The sequence below is a fragment of the Kogia breviceps genome, chromosome 1 (genome assembly GCF_026419965.1).
Source record: "Kogia breviceps isolate mKogBre1 chromosome 1, mKogBre1 haplotype 1, whole genome shotgun sequence".
Classification (NCBI taxonomy): domain Eukaryota; kingdom Metazoa; phylum Chordata; class Mammalia; order Artiodactyla; family Physeteridae; genus Kogia; species Kogia breviceps.
In genome coordinates this window covers 20,131,203-20,149,124 of record NC_081310.1, presented here as the reverse complement: position 1 = coordinate 20,149,124, position 17,922 = coordinate 20,131,203, and the positions used below count along the sequence as shown (strand labels likewise).

Genomic DNA, 17,922 nt, shown 5'->3' with positions numbered 1-17,922 from the left:
TTTTGTTCCTTAGAACATGTTTTCGCCTAGATTGGAATCTATAAGTCTTTGGTATGTTTTTTAATCTTGTTTATGTTATCAGTAGTATAGTCACTTTCTTTTTACTCTCTTCTCTCCAACACATTTTCTACCAGAATTGTACCATGAAAAATGAAAGAGGTAGGTAGAGCACAGAAAGATATCAATGTTAGTTCTTAACTTTCTGTCTTTTGTCTACTGTTGTCTACAGTTGTCTGATAATGTTAAGGTAAATCAGAAAAATCTTCCCCATTTTTGTGGGAGCATGAATTTCTAGCCAGATAAAATCCATTCTAGTTTGGCTTTGGTGAAATTATACTTCATAGCAAGGGAAGAAATGCAGCCAGACCAAACCTTTATACTAGAAAAGTATGACTATATTATTTTCTGTGTGTCCTCTTGGACCACGACTGTCATTTAGTCAGCCTTGCCTGTGGAGTTAGAGCAGGGGCTTGAGTGAGACCAAGGATTTATGACACAAAAAGCAGCAGAATTTTTCTCACAAGCCCATAGCTACTGCATAGTATTTATGAAGACAACATATAATCAAGTATTTCGGAATTTGAAGGAATCCCTGTACAAACTCTCACTAGACCCTTTAATCACCTGTACAATATTGTGATTCTGCTGAAATTGTTCACTTTCAGGGCAGGGAACACTCAAAAGATTCCTGTGGGAGCCCATGCCATTATTTGTGCAGCCTTAGTTATGAACAAAACTCTTGTAATGACTTTAAAGCTGCTTCTCTTTAACTTTCACTACTTAGTACTAGTTCCGTTCTCTGATGCTACGAAAAAAGTCTGACTCTTCCTTCACAGATGAACCCCCCAAAATTTGGAAACACTGTGTTCCAACGAATCTCTGCTTTTCCAGGATCATCTTCCCTAGAACCCTTCAATTTCTCCTCATTTCACATTTAACCATCTTACTTTCAACCCTTATATCATTAAGTTCGTCAACGTTCCTCATGAAAAGTGACTCCACACCGGTGCACAAAACCACTGCCGCTGAGAAGGAAAAGATATTCTTGTCCAAATTTGGGGGAAGCAGTCAGAGTCACTTAAATTCAAAACTAAATCTTTAATGAAAAAGAAAAACGATTTCAATGAAGCAATTAACAGGCTATGCCGAGATTTGTCTTGTTAGGGCCACAAGCCGCGCCTCCGAGGCTCGCGGCACGCGCCAGCAAGCCAAGCAGTAACTGAAAGGTCGTCGTACGGGGAACTACTCGGGTTAAGTGACATTCTGCTATTTAGACTGTTACCCTCATCCAGCCGGCCTCACGTTGCATTAATCTTCATTTGCAATTAAAGTCTCCCACTTTTTTCCGCTGAGACAGTCTAAGATGTACACCTGGGTCCAATCCAATGGGATGCAGCTGTCCTCGGCCAATTTAGGATCACTTCCGGGTCGAGGCGCCTCCAGCGCCCAATCGGGAGTTAGGGGCGGGGCTGCGTCTGCGCGCCGCCGGAGCGCCGGGGTCAGGTTTTGTACGCTTTCGCTCTCAAGTCGCTATCTCCGCTTCCCGTGCGAGTTTGTTCACGCTGGTCCGGAGTCTGGAGACTGAGTTTGGTGTCGCAGAACTCTGGCTTTAGGCAGGTAAGTCCTGCGGTTGTCTTTCATCTCATTGCTTGCGTTCACAGTGGAACGGGAATGGCTGTAGTAGGATTCACCTGTGTTCTCCTCATATTTTCTCCTGATCCTCTGAAACCTTGAGTTCTGAGGGCGAGCCTTGAGGGGTGGGGCAGCTTTGGTTACCGTGAAAACTGCAAGACACCAGTTTAAGCTTTGAGAATTTGGGAAGGGAGAGCTTCTTCTGGAATGACTCCTTAAAATACGTGTGAGTCGGGTTCAAACTCAAGTGTTATTTCAAACCTGTGGTCGTAACCACAGAATTTGATTTTGAAAGGTTTGTTCGGGTTGTGATGTGGAGAAGCCAAATTTGAGGCAGGGTAAATAGTTAGAAAGCTAATGCAGCAGTTCAGACAGTTTGAAGGTGTCCCGAGGCAGGGGAGTGGTCTAGAGTTGCGGAACAGAGAGAAGATAGGAGAAGTGCTAGCAGGTAGTACCAGCAGGACCTAATAATCAATTGGATATGTGGAAGGAGGGAGAGGGGTCCTGAGCATCTGGACGGTGAAGTCCAAACTCAGCTTGACACAAGGCTGTTTTTGTAGATACTTTGTAGCCCTGGTGTATAGAAAAGGCCCCATAAATGTTAACTACTACTGTTATTACTTGTCATATTGTTTTATTATTCATTATTTTGATGTTTCTTCCTCTAGATGACTTTTTTTAACTTAAAAGGTTAGTATCTTATCTATCTTTGTATATTCTTGAAATATAGTAGTAGTTGCAGTTGTCTTTTTAAAAAATGGGTCATTCATTTTGGCGGCTGCTGACATAATTAAATTCATTTCTTACTTTAAAGGAACTACCAGGTACAATTAATTTTGTTGATCATTGATATTTATTAGATAAAAGATGGCTGTCTTTCTGTATAACTCAGAAGCCTGTGGATTAAGATGTACAAAAAGTAATTGATATTCTTAGTCTGGAATAGGTATGAGTGATTTCAGTGAAGAATTGATAAGGCCCACAACAGAGGATGAACAGGGGGAACCGCATGTGCCCTTTGGTACAGGAATGTGTCTTCCTTGGCTCCAAAAGCATATAGAAACCATAGGTAAGTAAAATAACATATAACCATTTCAGCTCTAATGCAAGGAGATGATAAGATTCAATATGGATACAAAAATGGATAACCAAGCTGGTTCAACTTTCAAAATAAGAATGTATGAGGATTTTTTTTAGGCTGTTAATAAAAAAGAAATAATAAAAATAGATTCTTTTTTTTTTTTTTTTTTAGAATTCTTTTCCTTTGAATTAATAACAGTCTGTATTATGGTAGATACACTTTTTTTTCCCCCAGTAATACTTACTGAGCATTTATTATGTCCCTGGCATTGGTTAAATATTGGGGATACATAGTTGAAGAAGATATGATCTCTACCACTGAGGAGTACATACCAGAAGTTTCTGTTGAATTGCATTGAAATAAGCCCTAATAGAATTGATCTATAATAGATTTCAAGAAAGGAATATATTCTTCTATTTTCATTTAATGTAGAAATAAACAAGTTTTTCTATGGAATAAATTCCTTATCAGAATATATAAAAGAAGCAGTTGTCTTTATGTTGGCATGTTGGGTCATGTAGTCCTGGGAATACATTTGAACCAGCACTTTTCTAATTGCCCACAAATATATCTTTCTTAGCCTGGCTTTCTTTCCCCTTGACTGAGATTCCCTGGTTCCTAGAGTTTAGCTCTTATTTCTTTATTTTTTAATCTAAATATCATCTCATTTAATTATCTCAGTAAATTAATCCTCGGTAAATCTATGTGCTAGGCATTTTAGAGATGAGGGAACTGAACTTCACAAGAAGTTAAAATTCTTAATGCCAGTATCAGGAGTCAGATCCAGGCCTATCTGATCTCAAAGCCTACATTGAGATACATGTATTGAAAAAAGGGATAATATATGTAAAGTGCCTAGCATAGAGCCTCATGCATAGTGAGTGTTGAAAAAAATAATAGTTTACTTCCTCTTTCCTCATTTTATTTTTGCTGAATTAATGTACATGGTTTGAGCCAGGTTTGAATGAATGGTACTTCAGAGGGGATGCTACCTCACCCCTTGTAGGGAACTAGTAATCTAAAGGTTCTGCTAGTTTTAAGGCATACCTGGGCATGTGTCTGTCACCAGTGTTCTATAGAGAGCTTGAGTCAGTCCACAAACAAGTAGGTTTAAGACCAGAATTGACATGCTTAGACATGTTTCATATATTACAGATGGCCTGTTAAACCCCAGATACTTTCTGTCTGCAATGAGAATATGGTTGCAGGTAATAAGGACATTGTAGTGGTAATTAACCAAAATAGGAAAACACAATTGCCTAACAATTATTTATTTTTTATTCTCTTAAATTCCTTTTGGCGTTTTGAAGGGTGTGTCCCCTAGAATAAAAACTTTGAAGGTGGGCACCAGTCTGGAGTAAAGCTGTATGTTGAGCAGCTAGAATAGTGCTTGGCTATGGTGGTGCTCAAAAAACATTTGTTGACAGGCTGACAAGTTTCCAGGTTGTTTCAAGGAAATTAGAAATTAGGTTGATGGCACTGGTTCTTTATTGTACCTCATTCCATCAAATTTATTTTCCTTGACAGTCATTCTTCAAGTTTATCAGCAACAAATACGATTATCTTTTGCACACAAAGGATGAAATGAGAGCTACTCCTGAGGTAATTAGGCTCAGTTGGAAGACAGGAGAGGAATTTTCCAAGGATTTATGTTTCCTAGTCTAAAGTTGATTTCCGGTTTGAGCTGTGAAAACTTGAGAGGTAGAGGGAGTCTGGCCTGAGATCAGTATTCCTTTAGGTGAATAACTGAGGTTTTAGGGAAGAGATATTTTGTCACTTTCTTGGCCTAGCTGCCTGGTGTTGCTGCTGATACTGGGAGTTTGGGTGTAGATCCTGTTAAACGCAGCTTCTAATTCAGAGAGGTGGGTGGGACATAGTATTCTGCAATTTCTAATAAGCTCCCTGGGGATACTAAGACTGCATCAGGATCCCCAGGTGATTTGTATGTACATTTAAAAAGTTTGAGAAGCACTGGTCAAGAGAAATAGTCTTTGGGACTTCCCTGGTGGTCCAGCGGTTAAGACTCTGTACTCCCAATGCAGGGGGCCCTGGTCTGATCCCTGGTCAGGGAATTAGATCCTGCATGCGGCAACTACAAGATCCGGCACACCACAACTGAAGATCCCGTGTGCTGCAATGACGATGCCGCTACTAAGACCCGGCACAGCCAAATAAATAAATAAATATTTAAGGGGAAACAAAAAGAGAGAGAAATAGTCGTCTACTTTTTTTTTTTCCTGAAGAATTAGGTACTACTATCTTGCACAGTTTTAAGATGTGATCTAAAACTTGTATCATAAGTTTGAGAGTTGTAAAAGGCATAATTTTCAGCATATATGGGCACTTTTAAATGAAATTATCATGTGACTTAAAAAAATAATTTGGTGGAATCTAAATAATATAGGGATGTGATACCTTTATCATCCATTTAGTATTTATGAAAAAGCTTTTAATAGGTGGAAATTTTATATTGTTCCTTTTTCTTTTATACTTTTATTTTTGCCATAAAGTATATATCTGCATTTAATTAATTTTTGCTAATATCCTGTAAGGTTTTAAGTATTAAAATCTCTTCTGGATTGAGAAATCATTGTAATTGATTTTTGTACCCACCTAATCAAAGTAACATAAGTAGTGTTACAATTTTTGTTAAATTTTAAGTACTAAAGGTAAATTTTTATAGCTTATTTATCTCAATAAAATGGGAAAGGTTATCACTTTTTTCCAGTTCTTATATATGTGGATGAATATTACGTATTCCTAGAATGAGAAAAGATTTAGCTTCAGTTCTACCGTATTTTGTTTTAATTGGTGGAAATTCTGAGAAAGTTTAGTCACATAAGTAACTAGTTGGCAATGAATGGAGTTTAATTATAGCAATGTATCAGGTCTTTGGATTCCTTCTGAATTATTTATGAAAAAATTACATAGTGACCTAAAAGAAAAAATTAGTATGTTCTCCTACAATTTTGATAAGCAAAGAATTAAAAATCACCTGACTTGCAAATGGATGTGTTAGAGTCGTTCACTTTCTCAACACTAAACACCTGTATTTTCACCTTAAGGTAAAAGATAATGATTTTGATCATGAAGCCTTGTGTATAGGCATAGTTTCCTAGGAGATCAGTTTTAGGAAAGAGTATGTGAGAAAGTTGAAGATCTGCAAGTTGATTGCTGTAAAACGATCTTTGCATGGCACTTATTAGTCTCTGTGTACTCCCAGGGGTGAGGGTACCCCAAATGGAAGACTGCTGGCCTGTACGTGTCTTTAGTAGCGTGGGAAGAGAAGAGGTGGCAATATGCCACCTGTTACTCATAACCGGGGTTGTAACTAAGCACAAATATTCTTAACAAGAGGATTGTCAGTACTTTAGAGATATAAATGCTAATGTCTACAGTTGTTATAATCTCATTTGCATTTACATCATTGAGTTACTGGGAACTCAGTTCTTAAAAAATAAAAGTGCAACTCTTGGTGCTTTCAGGACATAGGTAGGTGAAAAAGACCATACTTTCCTAGGACGACCCTGATGATTTTTACCCATTCTAAATACTTGGGACTCTGCTTTTGGGGCCCTCTTTAAGAGATTCTTCCCAGATTGTTTAGTGCAAGGATGAAGGGACAGTTGAATCAGATTTGAAGGATCTGGTGATCCTGGGAGCCCAAGAATGTCAAATTAGACATCTTCTAATTAGACATTTTTTTCATTTGCTAAAACTAGTTAAAATGGGTAGAAGAGTTTGTTTCAAATGGAACCAGCTTGGGAATTGGGGATGGGTTGGGTTAAGTAATACCTACTGCTGTACTTGTTAAAACTATGCTTCTCAGAAATGTTTCTTCAATTGTTGATTTGGGGTCACTGTGGGTCAAGACTCTCCTCTTTAACCTTTATAGTGACTGGAGGAAAACAGGAGAAGGATTTTGCTCAGACAACAAGTGCTTGTTTAAGTCTTATCCAAGAAGCTCTGCTGAAGCACCAGTGGCAGCGAGCTGCAGAATACATGCACAGTTACTTTCAGATCTTGGAAGATTCAGATAGCAACAAAAGACAGATTGCACCGGAGGTAAGTAAGGTCTGAGTCTGCTGGAAGATAGGACAGAATCCTGGGAGTTTCTACCTCTTGAACTCCACCCAGAAGAGCTTTTGCTATTGATTGAATTTAGTAAAAGCTTCTAAAAGTGGTTTTGGGTAGAGAGTTTGTATGAGGACATTTTTTTGCACACTTCTTTTTCCTATTCTCATTTTAAAGGAGACAAAAATAGTTTTAAATCTGAACTCTCAGGTTCCCCAATACTCATTCATTTAAATAATTCTTTCCCTGTGTCCTTATTTTCCCCTTTCTATAGGACGTTCCCCATCTTCAAACAAACGTGTTGTTATTTCTCCCATTTAGCATCATCTCTTGACCCCTACTTCTTCCACAGCCTGTACCCCATTTCTCCATTCTGCCTTTCAGCAAAACTCCTTGAGAGAGTTGTGTGTACCTGTCCATTCCAAACCCTTTCCAGTTAGACTACCCACCAGCCATCACTGTTTCTACCAAATTGCTTTGTCAAGGTCAACAGTGATCTCCATGTTGCTGAATCCAGTGGCAGATTCTCAGTGCTCATCTAACTTGATCTGTCAGCAGTATTAAACATAGCAGATCATTCCCTCCTGTGTGACATAGCTTCTTTGTCTGGCTTGCAGGACGTGGTACTCTCAGTTTTTTCCTCCTACCTCACTGGCCGTTCCTCGGTCTCCTTTTCTGATTGCTCCTCTTCTCCTTTGCTTTCTGACGTGGGACTACCCAAGAACTCTAACCCTTAGTTGTTACCGTGATCTGAACTCACTCTTGATGATCTCCTTCAGTTTCATAGCCTTATATTCAGTCTGCATGCTGGTGATCCCCAGCTGTGTATCTGGGGTCCTGGCATCTCTCTTCACATGCAGATTCCTGTATCCAACTGTCTCCTCAACGTCACCTCTTGATGTCTAATATCAGCTAGTATGGTATGTCATATCATAGTAACATATCTAAACTAGTTCTTCTGATATTCCCTGTCCAGCCTAATTTTCCTCATCTCACATGACATTTCCTGTATGTTTGTAATTGTGAGGGCCAAACTCTGGGGTGTTCTTTCTTTTATACCCCATATCTGTCAGAAAATCCCGTTAGCTCTACTGTGAAAACAAGCTCCCTGCAGTCTGAGTACTTCTCACCTCCTCCATTGCTGCACCTGGACTCAAGTCCCTCTCACCTCACTTAGATGACTTCTTGCCCTCCCCTACCCCCGCAGTCTATTTTAAGCATAATAACCAGACTGATCCTTTTTAAAAAAAAAAATGGTTTTATTGAGATATATTAACACACCATACAACTCACCCATTTAAATTGAACAGTTCAGTTGCACAGAGATGTGCAACCATTACAGCAGTCTAAATTTAGAACATTTTTCGTCTTGCCCAGAAGATACCCTGTACCCACTTGTAGTCTCTCCTTTCCAACCCCCAGCCCCTGGCAACCACTAATCTACTTTCTATTCTGGACATTTCATATAAATGGAATCATATAACATATGGCTTTTTGTGAATGAATTCTTTCACTTAACATAATGTTTTCAAGCCTTTCCATATTGTAGCATATTAGTACATCATTTCTTTTTATTGCAAAATAATATTCCAGTGTATGGCTCTATCTTATTTTATGTATCAATTCATCAGTTTTTAGACATTTGGGTAGTTTCCACTTTGGGTTCTATGAATAATGCGGCTTTGAACATTTATGTACAAGGTTTTTTTTTTTATGTACAAGTTTTTGTATGGATGTTGTAATTTCTCTTGGGTGTATACCTAGGAGTCACATTGCTGGGGCATAAAATAATATGTAACCTCTTAAGGAACCACTAGACTGTTTTCCAGAGTGACTGCTCCATTTTACGTTCCCACCAGCAATATACGAGCGTTCCAACATCCCTACGTCCTCGCCAGCCGTATTACTGTCTGTCTTCTTGATTTTAGCCATCCTAGTGGTTGTGAAGTGGTATCTCATTGTAGCTTTGGTTGGCATTTCCCTAATGATTAATGATGCAGCATAGTCCTTTTACAACATAAGTCAACTCATGTCACTCCTCGGCTGAAAACACTACAGTGTCTTCCCATTTCACTCAGGGTAAGAGCCGGAGTCCTTCTGATTGCCTGCAACTTCTCCGTGCTGTGCCCACTCCCTTTCCCCCTTTGACCTCATCTCCTATTACTGTCCAACTTGCTTTTCCTTCTCCAACCTCACTGGTCTCCTTGCTCTTTCTTGAACAACCATACTCCTTCCTGATTGCCTTTGCCTTTGCTATTTCTTTTACTTAGCAAGGTCTTTCTTCCAATATCACTATGGTCACCCTCCTTCAAGTCACACCTTCAGTGGGGCCTACCTTGACTATTTAAAATTGCAACTGGGGCTTCCCTGGTGGCACAGTGGTTAAGAATCAGCCTGCCAGTGCTGGGGACACGGATTCGAGCCCTGGTCCGGGAAGATCCCACATGCTGTGGAGCAAGCCCATGTCCACAACTACTGAGCCTGCGCTCCAGAGCCCGCGAGCCACAACTACTGAAGCTCGTGCACCTAGAGCCCGTGCTCCTCAACAAGAGAAGCCATCGCAGTGAGAAGCCTGTGCACCTCAACGAAGAGTAGCCGCCGCTCACCGCAACTAGAGAAAGCCTGTGCGCAGCAACGAAGACCCAACACAGCCAAAAATAAATAAATAAATAAATAAAATAAAATTGCAACTGCACACCAACCCCCTTCACTTTCCAACTGGCACTCCTGATCCCTTTATCCTGCTTCGTTCTTTTCCCATAATACTTGCCAATTTAATTATTATATTTCTTGGTTATTATCAGTCTCTCTACAATAGCATGTAAATTCCACGAGGGCAAAGATCTAGAACAGTGCCTGGCATATATTGTTAAATTTATTCTGTAAAAGACAGTTTATCCACAAATAACTTCACATGAATATCTCAAGTAGTTTTTACTATTACAGTAACCATTGCATCAGTTAGATATTTAATAGAGCCAAAAAATATTAAAGAAAAAAATTTAACCATTGATTGAAAGTTTAGTTAATGGACTAAAGTTATACAGATCTGTAAAACATTGGGCAAGTTACAGTCTCTTTTGGTCCAGAGTTTGTTTTACAAAATGAAGGAATTAAATCAGTGGTTTCCAGACACTTGTTTGGGCTCTGTTTAAATCACATAGGGCTTTTGTTTAAAATATAGATTCCTGTGCTTCACTCCAGTTCTACTGAACTGAAGTCTGAATCCCTAGAATATTTATTTTTAAGTGGTGTCCCAGGTAATTCTTACATACAACAAGGTTTAAGAACTACTGTGATAGGATAATCTCCACATTTTCTTTAAGCATCAACATACTGCAATTTGGTGTTCTGTAAATGAAATCTTGGTCTTTCTGAGTTGGGAAGATGAGTATTGTGATTACACAAAACAATCAGTATGTATGTTCAGAGAAAGAATTGATTTAAAATCCACTTAAATTTACTTTGAAGTCACTATTATTGAAGTACTTTAAATTGGGGTAAGAGAATAGACCATGCAAAAAAAGAGCTCCAAGTTCTGTCACCGAAGTTTTGGTGCTCTGGGGTAAAAATATTTTTATTAAAATTTGTCCATAGCTGATGAAAATTCTTAAATTGGAGCTCTAAATATAGACTAAATATAGTCAATAGTTGTAGATACTTGATGGGATCTCAAGAAACATCTAGTCCATAACTCTCATTTGGTAGATAATAAAGATGAGACTGAGAGCAGTGAAGAAGCCAATATTAATAGAACCCAAGTTTTCTGGCATTAATATTCTTCCTGCTCTACTAGTTAAAAATGTTATTTTCAATATGTATCTTAACTGCTTACCTTCTTTAGACTACTAACTACTATTATAGTTACCTGGTATTTTCATTTAATCAACAGAAAAGATTTTTATCCCATAAGATATAATATTAGTTTCACTGGGTAAAGTACAGTAAAATGTTGATGGTAGTGGTGTCTAGAAAAAGGAACTATAGGTGGTTTTTTAACGTTGTAATCAGAAAAAAATAGCTTTCTTAGATATTGGTTAAGGCAAAGATTTTAGTTTTGTTAGTAATTTCTGTTTTGACAGATTATTTGGAGGCTTGGAAGTGAAATTCTTTATTATCATCCCAAAAGCAATGTGGAGACTTTCAATACCTTTGCTGACCGGATGAAAAATATTGGTGTCATGAATTACTTGAAGGTGAGTATATAGGTTTTGTGAATTTACATCTGCAGCATTCATTTCTAAAAATTGCTTGTCTCAGTGATGAGGTAGGTAATAATGTAAAAAGCATGAGAAGAGGGGTAAGACACCTGGGTCAATAAGAGAAGCTGAAAGAAAGCAGCATCGTCAGAACCATTTACTTCTCCATTTCCTGTTGCCTACCACGTTGTCTGAGTGAAAGTGTCTTCTCTTTGTTTATCTCTGGCTGCCAGAATCAGTCCTTCAGAGATGGCAGCTGTGCTGCATTGTGATGATATGCCAAATTCTAATATGTTTACTTAAGTCAGTTGAGGTCTCTGAGAATTGATGCTTTTGGAAAAGGGAAACGGCTAAACAAATTAGGAATTTGAATACTTGAGAAAAAAAATGTTTCCAGCTTTGTTGAGATATAATTGACATATATCATGTAAGTTTAAGGTGTAAAATGTGATGATTTGATGCATGGATATATTGCCAGATGTTTACCATAATGAGGTTAGTTAACACCTCCATCCCCTCACATAATTACCATTTTGTTGTTGTTATGATGAGAAAGTTAAAGCTCTATGCTCAGCAGTTTTCAAGTTAACAATGCTATAGTCACCATGCTGTACATTAGATCCTCAAACTTACTCATCTTATGATTGAAAGTTTGTGTCCTTTGACAAACATTTCCCCATTTTCTCCACCCCTCAGCCTGTGGCAGCCAGCACTTTACTCTGTTTCTGTGGGTCGGATGTTTTTAGATTCCACATAAAAGTGAGATCATACAATATTATGATTTTCTGTCTGACTTATTTCATTAAGCATAATATGCCCTCAGAGTCCATCCATGTAGTCACAGATGGCAAGATTTCATTCTTTTGTGTGGCTGAATAATATTCCATCGTGTGTGTGTGTGTGTGTGTGTGTGTGTGTGTGTGTGTGTAATATTTTCCTTATCCATTCATCCATCAGTGCTCACTTAGATTGCTTCCATGTCTGGGCTTTTGTGAATAGTGCTGCAGTGAACATGGGAGTGCCGATATCTTGTCGAGATAGTGATTTCACCTTTGGATATATATGCAAAAGTGTATTGCTGAATCATATGGTAGATCTATTTTTAATTTGTTTGAGGAACCTCCATACCATTCTCCATAGTGGCTGGACCACTTTACATCCTGAAGAGAATGTACACCAGCAGTATACAAAGGTCCCCGTTTAACCACATCCTCACCAACACTTGTTATCTCTTGTCTTTTTGATGCTAGCCATTCTGACAGGTGTGAGGTGATGTCTCATTGTAGTTTTGATTTGTGTTTCCCTGACGGTGATGTTGAGCACCTTTTCATGTACCTGTTGGCCATTTGTGTATCTTCTTTGGAAAAATGTCTATTCAAGTCCTCTGCCCATTTTTAATTGTAATGTGTTTTTTGTTGTGTTTGCTGTTGAGTTGTATGAATTCTTTATATATTTTGGGTATTAACTCCTTATCAGATACTTGATTTGCAAATATTCTCTCCCATTCAGTAGGCTGCATTTTCATTTTATTGATGGTTTCCTTTTCTGTGCAGAAGCTTTTTAGTTTGATGTAGTCCCACTTGTCTATTCTTGCTTTTATTGCTTGTGCTTTTGATGTCACACCCTAAAAAATCATTGCCAAGACCAGTATCAAGGAATTTTTTTCTCTATTTTCTTCTAAGAGTTTTATAGTTTCAGATCTTACCTTTAAGTCCTTAATCCATTTTGAGTTAATTTTTGTGAGTGGTGTAAGTTAGGGGTTCAGTTTCATTCTTTTGCTGTAAATATCTAGTTTTCCCAACAACATTCATTGAAGAGACTATCCTTTGCCCTTTGAGTATTCTTGGCTCTCTTGTCAAATATTAGTTGACGATATATGGATGGGTTTATTTCTGGACTCCCAGTTCTGTTCCACTTGTCTGATGTGTCTGTTTTTATGCCAGTACCATCCTGTTTTGATTACTGTAGCTTGGAAATATAGATTGAAATCAGGAAATGTGATACCTGTAGCTTTGTTCTTTCTCAAGGTTGTTTTGGCTATTCAGGGTCTTTTGTGGTTCCATACAAATTGTAGGATTATTTTTTTTTCTATTTTTGTAAAAAATGCCATTGGTATTTTGATAGGGATCGCATTGAATCTACAGATTGCTTTAGGTAGTGAGGACATTTTCACAATATTGACTCTTCTGGTCCATGTGTGAAAATGTTTCTCTGTTTTTAATGTTTAGGTGGAACTTTCTCCTTTTATAAAAGCCTTATCCAAAAGAATTGACATACTTCAAAATGTTATGACATCTCCCTCTCTCTCGTATATATGAGACTAAAAGCACTTTCTCAATAAAGTTTTTAAATGCTTTGCTTTTTATATTTTTTTCAGTGCCTCCAAACAAAGTTTTATTGGGACATTGCCACACCCATTCATCTCCATATTGTCAGTAGCTGCTTTTAGTAGGACAGTGGCAGAGTTGTGATAGAGACCATATGGCCTGCAAAGCCTAAAATATTTACCCTCTGGTTTTTTGTTTTTACTTTTCCTATTTTCCAAATATTTTAAAATTGCTGTAAAATATGTATAACATAAAATGTGGTATTCTAACCATTTTTAAGTGTGTAATTCAGTGGCATTAATTGCATTCACATTGTTGTGTAACCCTCACCAGTATTTCCACAACTTTTGCATCACCCCACATAGAAACTCTGTACCCATTAAGCAGTAACTCCTCATTCCCTACTCCTCCCAGGCCCTGGTAACCTCCGATCTGTTTTCTGTGTCTATGCATTTGCCTATTCTAGGTATTTCATGTAAGTGGAACTGTATAATATATATCCTTTTATGTTTTGCTGTTTCACTTAGCATAATGTTTTCAAGATTTATGCATGTGTTGGCATGTATCAGACTTTATCCCTTTTTATGGCTCAATACAATACAATATTCTGTTGTATGTATCTGTGAAATTTTGTTTATCCTTTCATCTCTTGTTTGGTTGTTTTCACCTTTTGGCTATTGTGAATAACACTGCAGTGAACATTGGCGTGCAAGTATCTGTTTGAGTTCCTGCCTTCAATTCCTTTGGATATATACCTAGGACTAGAATTGCTGGGTCATATTTTTTGTCATATATACAAATACATATATTATATATATATATATATATATATAGTATGTATGAACATATAATTCTATGTTTAACTTTTTTCGGAATCACCAGAATGTTTTCCATAGTGGCTGCAGCATTTTATATTCCCACTGTTCTCTAATTTTGAAAAATGATTTTACCTAGTTTAGAATTCTTTTCAGATTTTATTAATTTAGGAAAACTTTTTGCTTCTCTTATGTGCCAGCATTCTCCCTAATGATCTTATTTTCTGGTAGACCACATACATTATAAGTAGAAACTAAATGGAGGCAGCATATGGTTTTACTTTAGGAAGAATTTTGTAAGTGAACAATTGGAAAAAGGGAATGGCCTGCCTTGGTGTTGTGTGCTCCCATTTTCTTCTTTCAGGGAGAAACTGGATAGCCATTTGATTGGGGAGGGAAGGTAGAGTTTTAAGTAAATTATTGGTTAGATCCTTTTAAGCTCATAGAATCTACTCAGTTGAAGTAAAGAAACCTGAGAGGAACGTTATTTCATACTCTGGAGTCTGAGGGTGGTAGTTAGGATAGGCAGTAAAACATGTTTTGCTGTTCATAATTTTAGAAACACTTGCTGCTGTTTTCCAGACAATGTGCTAGCCAGGGTTCTTGCAGTAGGGGGAGACAGGCATGTAAATGGAATAAATGGTTATGGGTGCCATAGTAGAAGTGTACTGTACAGTGAGAAGATAAAGTGGAAAATGGTCGGCTCTCTGGAATTTTGGAAAGGGCTGGGATTGAATGAGTAGGGGAGTCGGAAAAGAAAGGAAATGAGGCTTGAGATGAGTGGTAAAGCTAGTGGGTATTCACAGTGCATACTGGGGGAAAGAGTAGTCTAGCATGACAGGGGATAATAAAGAGTTTAATAGCCCTGTGTCTCATGCTTTAGTTACTCTAAAAGTCATGTGGGTAGAAGCCAGGGGAAGTAAGCTGAACTCTGTGTGCCATTTCTCAGGAGCTTAGATTTTTATTCTATAGGCAATGGGAACTATTGAAGGATTTTACACAAATGACTAATGAGATTTCCTTGGCGGTCACATGGAAGATGGATTGTAGCGGGGGAGGATTAGAGACACCAGTTGAGAAATTATTACAATAGTTTAAGATGAAGGTTTGAACTCTGACTCTGTTCAGATGATTAACTGTACTTCCCATTATTCTCCTCCTTAATGTCCTCCCTACTTGTATTGCTCATTCTTTGCGTAATTATTCTTTTTTTAAAAATTGAAGTATAGTTGCTGTATAATACTGTGTAAGTTACAGGTGTACAGTATAGTGATTTACAGTTTTTAAAGCTTATACTCCATTGATAGTTATTGTAAAATATTGGCTATATTCCCTGTGTTGTACAATGTATCTTTGTGGCTTATTTTACACATAATAGTTTGTACCTCTTATTAATCTCCCACACCTATATTGCCCCTCCCCTCTGTGTAGAATTATTCTTATTGCTTCTCCTGTATCAGGCATACACTTGCCATTTGAACCAGTGCCATTCTTCAACACCCCTTATTAAGATGTTTTCTCTGAGTTTATATAACATGTATAAAATAATTTATTGCCTGCTATGGGCTAAACTAGGTATTAGGTGGTATACAAATATCGTCTCACTTAATCCCCTTAATGCCCTTCAAAAGGGTTAATAATTGTTCCATATAAAAGAGGAGACTCACAAAGGGTGAGAGTAACTTACTCAGGTTTATGTAGGTTTAAAGTAGCATTTGAGCCTGAACTCTGTCTTCAACGTCCCTGTTCTTTTCACACTGCCTTCTTTTTGTAAGTTTATATAATTTAGTTCTCATTTACATAATGATAATTTTTTCATTTGTCTTTCTGCTAGATGGAATTTTTTTTTTTTTTTTTTGGTAATACGCGGGCCTCTCACTGTTGTGGCCTCTCCCGTTGCGGAGCACAGGCTCCGGACGCGCAGGCTCCGTGGCCGTGGCTCATGGGCCCAGCCGCTCCGCGGCACGCGGGATCCTCCCGGACCGGGGCACGAACCCACGTCCCTTGCATCGGCAGGTGTACTCCCAACCATTGCGCCACCAGGGAAGCCCTAGATTGAAATTTTTGATAATGAGGACAATATTGCTCCATCATTTGTGTCCTACCAAGGTCTTAGCCCGAATGTATCATATATTTACTGAACTTTTTGACTAAGGGTTATCTAATGACCTATATGACAGTGGGCTTTTTCCTATTGTTGCAGATCTCCTTACAACATGCATTATACCTTCTGCATCATGGTATGCTTGAGGATGCAAACAGAAATCTCAGCCAGGCAGAGACATGGAGATATGGTGAAAAGTCGTCTTCTCAGGAAGTGTTAATCAACCTTATTCAGGCCTATAAAGGGCTTTTGCAGTATTATATTTGGTCTAAAAAGAAGATGGAATTGTCTCAGCTTGGTGAGTGAATATGAGTGATAAGTAGTAAGACTGACTCAGAGGGACAGAAGGGGTCTGGAGGAGTAATCTAATTGCCCTACTTCCAAATCTGGCTTTATCCAGATAGTACAGAGAACAGACATTTCTGTGGATGTAAAATTCTTGATCATCCTTTATAAAATTTCTGATATTTAAAAAAAACTTTTCAGACATCAGTTAGGTGATTTATAGATTTAGTTCACGACCATTTTAGATTCACTGCTTTCTTAAATGTGATTTCCAAGTTAGGTTACAAATTTTCTTCAGCAGGCATTATTGCGTATAAGAAGCATTATTTCCTCTATGTTTACAGTGGAGTTTAGTTTGTTTCATAATGTTGTTTCTTAGGAAAATACTTTTAAAGAGTAGGGCAAGATAATGTTGTTTCACTTCTGTATAAAGGTCAGAACAGTTTCCTTGATTTACTGACCACCCCAAAAATTGACTACGTGTTCTTCTCAAACTGACTTTCCGTGGTGATGTCATCCTCTCCTCTCCCTAAATTTCTGTTCTTTGGAGCTGTGTGATTCTCTGTACTTTTTTTCCCTTGTATAGTTTTTCTCCATAACTCCTCTGGGATTGACCCCTTCCTTTCTATTTTCACATCCTCCACCCAAGTCTCAGTTCTGACATTTATCACATCATTTGTGTTAAGCAAATGATTGCTGTCCTTAGGTGACAGTATTTCCTTGGTCTCTGGGCATGTGGGTTCACTAATCTCAAAATTCCCTTCCTGTTTCCCATCTTTGATCTCCCCCAAGACACTTCTGAAATGCTGTCTTCATCATGATAATATTGTGAGGCCTTTGTGCATTCTCATCCTCTAGAATGCCATCTGCCCTTCAAGACTCATTAGACCTCGCCTTCTTTTACCTTAAGTCTAACGTATCAGCTGCATGTTCAGCCTATGTCATTTGGCTCTTCACCTCTTGCTTTTTAATCATTCTAAGTTTTTTCATGTGTGTTTTGTGTTGTATCTCCCTGTCTAGACTCATCAATCTTTTGAGGTCATATATCCGTCCTCTATTTCTTTTGCTAACCTTGCCATAATGCTTGCCATAAAGGCTTGCTGATACTGATTCAGGTAAGTTTTAAAGGCAGTATTTACTTTTCTTCCTACACTTTTATGTAGAACTCAAGCAAGTGTATGATGATTAAAGCAGTTGGAATGTGGCATTTACACCATCACTCCCATGGATAGATAATTCAGTACCTTCTGCAGCTGACACTCTTCTGTAGCAACAAGAGATAAAGATGGGATAATACGTGGCGCTCTTTAGATGGTCTTTAACCTCATGTGTCTGTTTAATGAGAAAAAAGTTAGGACTAGTTCTGTATAACCAACTCATAAGAATGGAACATGTGAATGTGTGC

General features: G+C 38.1%; 1 protein-coding gene across 8 annotated transcripts in view; it reads left to right on the top strand.

The window, feature by feature from the left end:
- Positions 1 to 1,479: 1,479 nt before the first annotated feature.
- Positions 1,480 to 17,922, top strand: part of TAF1A (TATA-box binding protein associated factor, RNA polymerase I subunit A) — a 34,410-nt gene continuing 17,967 nt past the window's right edge. For 3 of the 8 annotated variants that reach the window (XM_067028035.1, XM_067027986.1, XM_067028014.1), the window contains exons 1-6: positions 1,502 to 1,617; positions 2,301 to 2,322; positions 2,579 to 2,701; positions 6,609 to 6,778; positions 10,870 to 10,983; positions 16,332 to 16,530. In XM_067028035.1, coding sequence (XP_066884136.1) covers positions 2,301 to 2,322; positions 2,579 to 2,701; positions 6,609 to 6,778; positions 10,870 to 10,983; positions 16,332 to 16,530 — 628 coding nt within the window. In that variant the 5' untranslated portion in view covers positions 1,502 to 1,617. Of the gene's footprint in view, positions 1,618 to 2,300; positions 2,323 to 2,568; positions 2,702 to 6,608; positions 6,779 to 10,869; positions 10,984 to 16,331; positions 16,531 to 17,922 lie in introns of all 8 variants that reach the window. The other 5 variants (XM_067027997.1, XM_067028029.1, XM_059072384.2 and 2 more) reach the window with 5 other exon arrangements.